General features: G+C 37.4%; 1 protein-coding gene across 8 annotated transcripts in view; it reads right to left on the reverse strand.

Moving 5' to 3' along the window:
• Positions 1-12257, reverse strand: part of NCKAP5 (NCK associated protein 5) — a 974188-nt gene that overhangs the window by 427614 nt on the left and 534317 nt on the right. For all 8 annotated transcript variants that reach the window (XM_045034779.1, XM_045034780.1, XM_045034778.1 and 5 more), the window contains one exon: positions 11798-11931. In XM_045034779.1, the coding sequence (XP_044890714.1) occupies positions 11798-11931 (134 nt within the window). The remainder of the gene's footprint in view (positions 1-11797; positions 11932-12257) is intronic.

Below are 12257 nucleotides of genomic sequence, written 5' to 3' on the forward strand. Positions count from 1 at the left end.
ATAAGAAAAAAATGAATTAAATTATAAGTAATATGATGGTTCCTCCATTACAAACTGCTATATCCCTGGTACCTAGAATAGTACCTGATATCTGGTAAGTTCTCTTTAAATGCTAATAAAATACTAATGAGTTAAATACACATCTCATATATCTTATGTTTAAAGGGTCATTTTAGGGGTACCTGGGAGCATCAATGGTTGAATGTTCAATTCTTGGTTTCATCTCAGGTCATGAGCTCACAGTTTCATGAGTTTGAGCCCCGCATCAGGCTCTGTGTTGACAGCTCAGAGCCTGCTTGGGATTCTCTCTCCTCTCTCTGCCCCTCCCCCACTCATGCACAGGCTCGCTCGCTCTCTCTCTCTCTCTCTCTCAAAATAAACAAATATACTTTTAAAAAAAAATAAAGGGTCATTGTCGAAGTTTCCAGTGTGCAACTTTGCTGTTTTTTCCATCTGAGAGTTCTCTCCTTGTGCATTTAGATGCTGTCCTTCTGTGCTTCATTCAGGTTTTATTAAATGATGGATGTTCTCACTGTCATTGCAACCTCTAAGGTCCTGGCCTTTCCTGAACTGGGCTTTCCATGAATTGAGGCAGTAACTACAGCCTTACTACTCTACCACTCAATTCTTTACTCAGGAGAGACTGCTTATAAAGTCCGAGTTTGCAGAATCTTGAAACCATTCAAATCTATTACAAAGACCTGTAGGGTATTTCCTGATAACATAGCGTGTGCTTTGGTGATTGTTTCTGAAAAGGCAATAGACTTGTAAGTGTTATATGTGTCATGCATATTGGAAGTATACTAAATATATTACTACTTCACTAGGGACTCTCTTGACAATAATGTGAATTGCTGAGGGAATAGAAATCAATTCTTTAAGTGTTTTCTGACATCAAAGGTGACCGCTGGGCTTCAGGAAAAGGGTTCAAAGTAAGACTGACTTGTGTGATTGAGATATTCATAAGATCAACCTGCAAAGGTAGGCCAGGCATTCTTTCACTACCCAGGATGCAAGGGGATGACAAAGGCCTAAATTCAAACAGCTAGTGTGAAATAAGGGCCTTAGCAGAACTAAGCTCGAGCAATACACAACTTTTAGCTGCTTCTGAAACCCATCACGGATACTCACACCTTTAGACCTATCTTTGCGTTCTGTTCTCTTAACCTAAAATGCCCTTCCTTCAGTTCTGTATTAAATCCTCCTCACCTACACATCCTTCAATAGTCATCTCAAATAAATCCCTTTCTGACATGCTCAGTTTTTCTTAGGTCATTTTTTTTCTCCCTTTCTTGCAGTAAAGATTTGATTTCATCTAGCATTAGTTTTTTTTCACGTGTGACTCTTTCTTTACCATAAGATCCTTAGAGAGAGGGGAAATGACTTATTTTGTGTCCCTCTACCTTGCTTAGCACAGTCAAACCAATTTTGTCATTTTCTTTTTAAACTGTCATACTTTTTGGTCTCAGTAGTTCTTGTAAAAACTTACTGCCTGTGCAACAATACTATCTGAGTGAAAAATTTTTAAAGTGAATAAAATAAAGTAATTTAGGAATCTGAAAGTGATTTAGGTAAATATGATACGGCAGAATAGCCAAATGTCATCCAGAGTAGGGGTTCAATAAATGGTAGCTTAATATAGCAATAGGGCCAATTGGAAATATTTATTTCAACATTTACAAAACACCTACTATGTATCAGGCAAAAGCTATAAGAAGTTTACATTCTACTGGGGGAATATACTATATTGAGGTCCAAAACCGTTAGCAAGAAAAAATATATACTTAATGTATTTAAAGTATGTATAATAATTAAGTGAGGAAAGTGGAATTAAAAAAAAAAAAACATCAGAGAGAAAGTGAATTTGGAACTGGGTTTTATTAGCTAAATACATACTGTCCAAGTCCATAGCCAAGGGGAAATCTGGGTCATCTCAGCTAAATTCAACGACTACACAGTTCATGTAATAAATATAATTGTATTTTGGTGGTAGGCTAGATGTCTGAAGGTACCATTTTCATCATCAGTCCAGCTGGTTTGATGATGCTGTACAGAAATATACTAAGAAAGTAGAGGCTATAAAAGGGATACGCACTAAAGAGAGACAACTACAGAAACTTCTTTATGGACTCTGAAATGGGAAAACAGTGGCTACCAAGATCTCCTTTTAATTCAATAGAATTTCATTAATCACTGGGGCCCAAGTTTCTTTGGGTACAATCTCAGTCAACTGATGATAAAGTCTAAGAAACCTGGTCAGTGGCAGAATGTCTACATATGCGATCAAGGCTGAAATCTACATGAAACACAATTGTTTCTAATATTTTTAGTATCTTCATTTTTCTATCAATGATCATAAACTACAAAATGAATTAACGAGGAAATAGACAATATTTGTCCAGATGCCAGAAGTCCTGGGGTCTAGACTGAGATCCACCTAGCCATGTGACTGTGGACAAGTCACTTCATTTTGGTAAAGTTGTAATAGTGTTATTTATTAAAATTATGATATCACAATGTGCCTTTGTTTACAATGCCAAAGGTTAAAGTGAAAACTGAATGAAATAATGTAAGGAATGGTTTTGGAAACATTGAAAAATAAAAGAAGTATAAAACATGATATTTGTGACTATGTTGCTATCAATAATAATAAAAATGCTTATTATAAAAGAGAAGTTTGAAATGTTACAAAAACTACATTAAACATGGCAAAAGAAACTCATCTTTGTGCTTTGTGAAAATATATCCTGTCACTTGCTACTACTCCAAATAAAAGGTGAAAACCTTCAGTCAGAAGAAAAATACAAAGAATTCTGAAACATAATTTTTTTTTAATTTTTTTAATGTTTATTTATTTTTGAGGCAGAGAGAGAAAGAGCATGAACGGGGGAGGGGCAGAGAGAGGGAGACACAGAATCTGAAACAGGCTCCAGGCTCTGAGCTGTCAGCACAGAACCCAACGCGGGGCTCAAACCCATGGACCGCGAGATCATGACCTGAGCCGAAGTCGGCCGCTTAACCGACTGAGCCACCCAGGCGCCCCCTGAAACACAATTTAATGAAAACCACAACATGTTTCTTTTGTCAGAAGCCCACAGCTTCAGCACAGCTAATTCTCTGTTTTATTCTCAGAACATTCCTAAAAGCTCCAGGCTGTTCGTTAACAGCAGATGTACATATTTATAAACAAGAACCATGTTAACTGAATAATTTTTCACAAATTATATCGAGGATCCCAAAGAAGAGTTCCAAGTGTTTACAGCCAGCACTCAGAGACACACTCTGTGGGGATACCATTCATTAAAGGCACTGCTTATGGACGAAAAAGGTAACCAGAAAATAATCCTCACTCCTCAGATTGCTGCCATTGCATTTGCCCCATACGCTACCATAGAAACACTCATATAAATGTTATCTGAGGGTCATAAAACACTCTCTGAAAGTAAACTTTGCCCTATGGGAAGTAAACTTTTAATGCACCAAATTCCATTTAGTGCCCTGCAGACAGGAATTCTGCAAAGAATATTCTGAGAAAAGGCAACTCATCTTTTATAGGTGAGTACTCTATCATAGAAGCTCAGGAATGGAAAATCGGGTCTTCATCCTCCCCGGCCATCATGGTTTATGACTCTAAGAATGATGACTATTATCAAAATTTTACAGATTCACAGGGAAGGCCATTCTACAACTGCTCTTGGAAGCAAATTTCTATCATAAACACACTACCTTTAAAATTCTTCCATGGTTAACCTTAGTCGTACATAATGCAATTCTGGCTGCATCTTTCTGTTTAAGTGAAGATATTCATTCATTCTTATATTCATTCATTCATTCATTCATTCTTCAACCAACAAATGTTTATTGAATGCCTATTATGGAAAAGGTTATTGGTTGTAGTGTAAGAAATATATGAGGATATGAGAAAAGATCTCCACTCCTTAGGCAACAACCCTGAACTCCTTATTTAGATCATTACTAGCAGCAAAGTATAGAAACAGATGCCAATTTGCAGAAAATATGGAGGACAGAGAAACATGTTCAATTGCCCCAAGAATAGAAAACAACTAATTTAATTTAAACTGATAAACTCTGTAGGTCAAATGCTCCAGGTTCTTCAGTAGATATCTGAAAGAAAATCAAGTGATGGAAGGCAAGCTATTCATTAAAAGAAACCTAAAATATATAACCAGTTTTATAACAAACAACCAAGACTAAACTAAAGTGTGTGGGGATGCACATTAAGTGATAACACTATTCAAAACACCAGGAGGTTATTGCTCTAAAACCAAGATATTAGTTATTTAGTGGGGGGAAGATGAAGGTTGAAATTGGGAAGAGGCCCCTAGGGCCCTCTGGGGGGCTAGCAGAGTTTTCTTTCTTGACTTGATGTTGGTTACAAGTGTTCACCTTAAAATAATTGAATAAGCCAGGTATTTCTTGTGTGGTTTTCTGTATCTGGGTTTTGCTTTTCCAGATGCATTTGTTAACATGGAATAACTCCTAATCTTTGTTAGTGAGAATGCAAAATTGCACAGCTACTTTGGAAAAAGTTTGGCTGTTTCTTGTAAAGTTAAACATATATTTCCTACATGAGTTTATAATCCGATTCTTAGTTATATACCCAAGAGAAATGGAAAACAATGAAACTAGAGCATGAAAGTTGCAAGTTTATAGCAACTTTATACTCCTAAAACTGGAAGAAACCCATGAGTAGCTGCATGGATAAACAAATAGGTACTTTTTTTTACAATGGAATATTACTAAGCAATAAAAGGGAATGAACTACTGACACATGCAACAACAAGGATGCATATCAAAAGACACACTAGGTGGAAGAAACCAGACACAGAAAGTGAAATACTTGATAAATTAAGTTGTATGATTTTCTGGAAAAGGCAAAACTATAGGGAGGGAGATCAGTCATTGTTCATACATTTGGCGTATGGAACTGGAATGGACAAGAAAGGGAAATAAAGAAACTTTTCAGGGGCAGGAAAATATGCTATATTTTGATGGCAGTGGTAGTTATATGATGGTGTATGTTTGTCAAAACTGATCAAACTGTACACCTACAAAATGGATTTTCTGTAGACCTGACCAAAAAAGTATTTATTATTGACAGTAAAAATGAGCATAGTTTATAATTTTAAAATAAAATGGATTCTATATCCTGTATTTTCTTAAAAGAAAAAAAAGTAGGTTGGGGTGGGGACAGTAACACAGTAAGAGTGTGATGGGTAATTAAAAAAAAAAGTTTAGAAGAGAAACTAAATCACCGTTTTTGTTTGTTTTGTTGGTTGTTCGTTTTTACTGATGGCTATTTCTTCAGAGAAATTGTTTAAAAGTGAAAACAATTCTGGGTGTCATAAAGTTCTTTCTGTTCAGGCTTTTTCTGAGCCAGTTCAAATAAATCCTAAAGCAGACAACATCAGAGCCGAGAGCAATAATGGTTATGTCCACTGCAGAGGATTGTAGCTTCCTTTTGCCAGTCAGGTTCCTGAGTATTCAATTTTGTCTGTCCTCAACAGAAATATTTCATCTGGGCACGGCAGCTTTCTAATCTTGATGTCTCCAGAGTCAAGTAACCAAAATAGACATGGTGAAAGCCCACCGTCTCCCCCTCCCCCACCGAGCTACACAAGGATCATACTGTAGAGAGCAAGATAGTTCACTCCAGGTTCCCAACACAAAAGCCTGGTGGTTAGAACTTCAAGAAGGTCTGGTTACAACTTCACTCAAGTAATACATTTCAGTTTAAATATAGTTTAAATTCACTGTCTTTTAAAAACTATAAGAAGCATTATAAAACTATAAGCAATTCAACTTTTTCACTTTACAAATGAACTGAGTTCTAAAAAGGTCGAATTACTTAACCAAAGTGATTAAATTAGCTAGAGGTGAAGCTAGAGGGGAACCTGGGTGGCTCAGTCCATTAAGTGTCTGACTTTGGCTCAGGTCATGATTTCGCAGATTGTGAGTTCAAGCCTCCCATCAGGCTCTGTGCTGACAACTCAGAGCCTGGAGCCAGCTTTGGATTCTGTCTCCCTCTCTGTCTGCCCCTCTCCCATTCGTGCTCTGTCTCTCTCAAAAATAAATAAACATTTTAAAAATTTTTTAAAAAAAGAAATGGAGCTAGAACCACATCCTAGAAAGCCCATTTAATAAGATGTTGCTCTGTGAAATAAAACCGAAACTATAGTCTGTGTTAATACTATTTTCACTACTAGAGACAAATAACACACAATATAACTTCTAAGTTTTCTACTCAACAACGTATACCGCTATTAAGAATTTAGGAAACATTTGACAATGTCATCATGCCTTATGCAGAAACAGAAATACAAAGGAATTAAGAAATGCTTATTATTAAGTTAGCTGTTGCTCAGGGAGCTGAAAATGGTCTTCCCCATTCCCCCTCCCCCCAGCCATTCTCTTATAGTTGGTTTTAGTCTCCCTCTGCTTTGCTCAAGCAAGAGCTTAAACACTAGATCACTAAGATATAAACTTCTTACATTAAAACATGATCCATACTATGTGAATGAGGCATTTTAAAAGATGCTATTTAAGAATCTTTCTTCCATCTGTGTGATTTGAAGAAAACTTATCATTTAACCAGCACTGCCTTCTCATTTTAAACTTCTGGTAGATTTTCTCAAAGGAGATGAGAGACCTCCATTCTTATGAAAAGTCTTAGCTAGAAATATTGCTTATAGCGTGGAAATAGCAACTCCAAATCAACAGAAAATTTCCCTCTATATTCATCAGAAGGAACAAGACGCTCAGGAGAACCAGCCCCTGTGATAGGTTAAAGTTGACAAAGGTCTGAGATGGGAACAAATGTAGAAAAGGGGCAGAAGAGCTCTGTGCTATCGATTGTCCTAAGGTCAATTGACAGCTTTTCTCATCTTGTTATGTTTTACTCCTTCTAAAGATGTAGAGAAAATGTTCCTTTAATGCACCAGACAGATACAGAGGCAGAAGGGAATACGTGGGTAGAACATTTAAGGGCATATTATCCTCTTCAACACACACTTCTATGCCAGGTGCCTACAGCTTCCAAATGGGCAGCAGAAAATGAACCCTAGGATTCCATAAAGTTTCTGAGAGCCGATAATGTGAACAGCAACCAGTGAACGAGTTAAGTAGTAAAACCATCTCAATTTACGTCTCCTTCAAGTTCAGCATGCAGCCGACTGCACTTAAGCATAGCAATCAACTGTGATAGAAGAAATCCCAGTTACAGTAAGCAAAGAAATAGCTTCAAGGCAGCAGATAACTGTGCAGGGAGAGAAGGTCAGAACAGGTGAAAAGAAATCCTGGAGGTAGAGAGTGAAAGCTTGGACTCCATTTGCGTGATTTTTAACTACCCTTGCCTATTATGGGTGACAAAGCTTAATTGTTCCCTTTACTTAAACTTACACTGTATGGTGTAAATATGCACATACAAGCACTTGCATGTGCACACACACACACACACACACACACACACGGGGAACATTTCAAGGCTGTGGAGAAGCACTAATTCCTAATGATGCTATGAGTGCGATATGGGTTGCTAACAGTAGATAGTTTATGACATATATCTTCGTGGTGGTGAGTCTACCAGGTTGATTCTAATTTAAAGCTTCAAATATACTGCAGCACAGAGCTGTCATATGATAACCATGTGTATTATTGCTAGTAGCACTAGGCAATCACTCATTTATTTCACCTGGCTTGATTCATGCTTTTGCATGATAACATGCCATTAACAAATATCAAGTTTGGCTGTCTTGAATTTGGATAAAAGTTCCCTTTATTTATAGCTACGCTATACATGTGGGGTTTTTTTGTTCATTTACATACATAAGTCTTTTCCATGTGGAGTCTACATTTTGTGAGGATACATACTGTGTTCTATTTTATTGTACACACAATAAAAATGGTTGATTGTCTGATAACAGCAACAGCTTTCAGCAATAATCCACACATTGACTGTACTGCTTCCAAAGGAACCAACTCAAATACAGGTGTAAATCATGCATGGGTGACATGATATCAGAACTCTGTATTGCTCCACAAATCTGTTTTTTTTTAATCATTGTTATTTTACCCACCTAGTTGGAGAGAGTGTTCCTTAAGTGCTTCTCTAGGTGAATCTAAGGGATGCACAACCACCTCATTCGCTCAAGGTAATGACGCTGGGGGTTCCAACACTAATCATCTTTACATAGGAGGGAAAGCAGTGACATAGCCTCACTCACAGCATTATTACCTCAGCTGCCTAGAGATGCACACTTCAATAGAACAGTTAAAGGGAGGGTAGAGACGGCTACCCAATTATAGAGGGGTGGGCACAAAGCTAATCCCACATAAAATGTGCCCAGCCATGTATACCACACAGATGACAGGTCAAATAATTATTATGACATTTGGAAGGCATCTTTGATTTATATCACCAAATAGCAAGAAAAAGAAGCCACCTGTCTCTAAGCACCACCCTATTGAAATGTTCCTTCATCTATGGCAACGGTTTAATTTGGAAACACCTTTTCTCTTCTCCATATTTATATTAAAGGATGTAATGGTCAGAATCAAGCTTGTTATGGCTTCCCGAATCATCCTCAGTACAGGAAATTTATGATTTATGAGCTTAGAGCTGATTATGTAATCTATGGTCACATCTCTCTCCCTTTTTTTATTACCCAAATTTTGGACCACTGCTGATCATTATACCCTAATCAGAGGTCAAGAGGAAAAGGGGGGGTGGATTATAAGTGAAGGTTTGGTGGCCACATAAAAAGAGAATTACTCATGCAAACGTTTTTACAGATGTTTATGGCCTAAGTGATCTCCTTACTCATTACCCCAGATAATCACAATGTTCAGGTTTGCCTGGTAGCTTTAAGTCACCGTATCACCTCACTGAAACTGCATAAAATCAAGCCCTGGACTAATTATGCTGCAGTGCTCATTCTGATGCCTGAACTCTACCTCATACATACACTTAATTGTCCCAGCTTCTAACTTCACTATCTGCTTTCCTCTCCAATGCCTCACCTCATCTTGAATCTGAGACTCAGTATCTCCTTTACTACTGTTCAGATGGTCCCATAGTGACAACACCATCAACTATACCAGGAAAATACTTCTCGTAGCTCCACCCAGTCCTCAGCATCTCATGTCTCTGTGCTCCAGGTTAATAAAAAAGGACTAAAAGATACAACACATGTATATTTAGATGTTGCCGTGAACTTGCAGTACAGTGCCTGACTTGAGAACCGTGAGCACTGGAGTTCTATTTTACTCATTATCATTTAGATATGAACCCAGCATTCCTATTTCACATACTGTGAACTTCATAAATTCCTTAACTTTGTAGACATAAGTGAGATTACAGAAGTAGCAGTACTTCTAAGAATTAATCCTACTCTGAACCATTTTGGACCACTGTCTATTATATCCTCCGGTGCCATCTCTGAAGGGGCCGAGGGATGTGTTCTGGTATGAGTTTGTTACCAGAGATAATGTCTCTCTCCCTGAGGAGTGGCAGCCTTTGTCTAGGAGATAACGATTACATATGCTGTTATACATTCCTTTTGATGTTGTCCACAAGGAATGTTAGAGGTAAATCAAATGCTCACTGTCAGAAAACATGTCAGGTCATGTAAGAATGATAACTTGCCACATTATCCTTTTATAGCTTTTATTTTCTATTATTATTTTATTAGTCTTATTGTAAAACTACCTTTTACTGTAAGCTACTTTGTGTCTTTTGAAAAGGTGAGTTACTAGCATTATTTTCAAAGTAAACTCATCCCATAAATACACTCAAAGTAAATCTACATCTCAGACAGCATGATGTACAAAATAAACTCATTAACCCAGGGAGAAGAAGGAGAAAATTATCCGTATACATATGGGCATTTAGATGCTGACCACATTCAAAGGTGATGAGCTATACAAATGTTCTATAATAGAGAATTTTACAAAGACCTAAGTTATAGCAACAAGACTGTTCAAGTAAACATAACTAGAAATATCTCATAAACTACAGTTTAAGATGTGAAAGGTCATCAAAAACGGTTCAGTGGTTCTACTTAAATTATTGCCTAACTATCCTACCTGCGATATATGCTTTTTTTCCCCCATCTATTGCGAATTACATTAGTTCTTTGGCTGTAATTGGACTTGAACTTTTCAGTTCCAATGATGCTTTACATTAGGAAACTGAATATAGTGGTGGAAAATGTGGAGTGTAGAACCAATCACTATTTGTTCAACATATAATTATCTTCTCTTTCAGCTTAGGATGTAGCCTTGGCTCTGGTGCAACTCAAATCTGTATGGGTGTCATCTGATTTACAGCAGATGACCTGGTATCATATGAAAATAATTTACTGTGCCATATGTCTCCGGCTCTGTAAATCAATAGCTTGAATACAGAGACATCTCAATTAGACAGTGCAAGAAGGGTAGGGCAATCTACCTCCTCCTTTCCTATATCATTAAAATGGCAAGTATTACAAAGCAGTGCTTGTTTTAGAGTTGCTTCAAAAGTGGGGACTGGATCTATTATTTCAAGTTGGGAGACATAAAGTGAGAGCTGCCATCAAACCAAATGAAAAATTGAGCACAAGGTTGTGTAAGTAATAGCTTATGAGGGGTGGGACAAACATTTGTTAAACTATTGATTGGTGCATTTCTACAGCACCTGTGTATTATCATGGGCTCAGAGAGTGGAATGGGATGTTAAATTATGACTCAGAATACAGAGGAGTCACCCATCCTTTCTAACCTGCTCCTCTAAGAAGTCTCTAAAACAAAGTCACAAACATTCATGGTATTCATCACAATGAAATAAATCATCTGTAGGCTCAACTTTGGTTTCTCCCTGCAATGCATTCAAAGCTTAAACTACCATTATAAAAGCTTCATAATGAGGAAGCCAAATCATCTATCACTGATCACATCCAAATCCCAATAGGAAATTAAACAGAAGATCCACATAGATTGATCAGAAAAGTTTTAAGGCAACTTCTCAAACTTGATTCTGCCTGGGATAACCTCAAGAAAGAGAAAAAAATAACGCAAAATTAATTCCCTTATTTTGCAAATGGTGAAGTGAAATGCAGAAATGAAAGTAAATCGTCTTTCACAGAGTTCCCTTATCAGGTCCCAGGATTGGAACTGCACAAGTCTGTGTTTTTTCCATGGAATTGAACAGACTTTAAATAATAGATTGAACCTTCAACTGGTCCCATAGTAACTATAATTGGTAGCTGAAAGATTCTGACTGTGCAGGAATTAAATCTAATCAGAAGACTCCTTCCAAATTCAAGTTACATCTTTTTAAAGGAAAGAAACACATTGACTTAGATTTTTTTAACCATTGGTAAATGTTTCCTTTAAGTACTGAGTAAGTGCTTCCTGAACAATTAGATTCACATTCTCTGTCCACTTTAAAATAGAGTTATAATAACTGGTAAACTTTCATCCTCCTGGTTGGTCTTTCACAGGGCATTCCTACAGGCCACACAGCGACTACTTCTTCCTGGAAGATCCCTTGGAAAGCCATGAGAGAAGAAAAGACAACCAGATCCAATAAAGTCAAGACTATGTGAGGTGCATATATCAAGTCTCAGCCAATCAGCTCCAATACTATCTGATGGCTGGGCCAGAAAAGAAGGTCTAAGCTCTTAGGAAATTATCTTCTCAAATTCAAGAGAAGCTTTCACAATGAAAACTCAAGCACAAGTGCTATTGGTGCAGGAAGAGATGCACCTCCAGAATCAAGAGGCTCAGTTCAGAGGCGTACCTAGAGAATTGTTGCTGCAGACCACGCATCTGAACTCGGTTGCGCTCAGACTCCAGTGTCACCTCCTGCAACCGCTTCTCACTCTGAAGACGTAAGTGTCTCTCCTCTTCCAATTCATGCATCAGCTTCTCATGCTATAAAAGGCACAAAGGGAATGACTTTTTAGAAGGTGTTTCTTAATTACTATGAGAAAAAAATAATTAGTAAGAGCTGTCAGTTACCAACCGCTAAGTTGGACTTTATATATAAATTAATTTCATCCTCATTACAACCCCATCAAGTAGGTTCTATTATTAACCTCCTATTACAGATAAGAAAACTAAGGATCAGAGACATCTAAGTAATTTGTCATAAAAACCAGAAGGTAACAGTTATCAATCCTGCCTGATTTGTCTCTAATGCTTGAATAATTTTCACTAAACCAAGTGGCTTCTTGTGCAGATATGAAGATCTATGACCC

This window comes from Felis catus, chromosome C1 (assembly GCF_018350175.1).
Source record: "Felis catus isolate Fca126 chromosome C1, F.catus_Fca126_mat1.0, whole genome shotgun sequence".
Classification (NCBI taxonomy): domain Eukaryota; kingdom Metazoa; phylum Chordata; class Mammalia; order Carnivora; family Felidae; genus Felis; species Felis catus.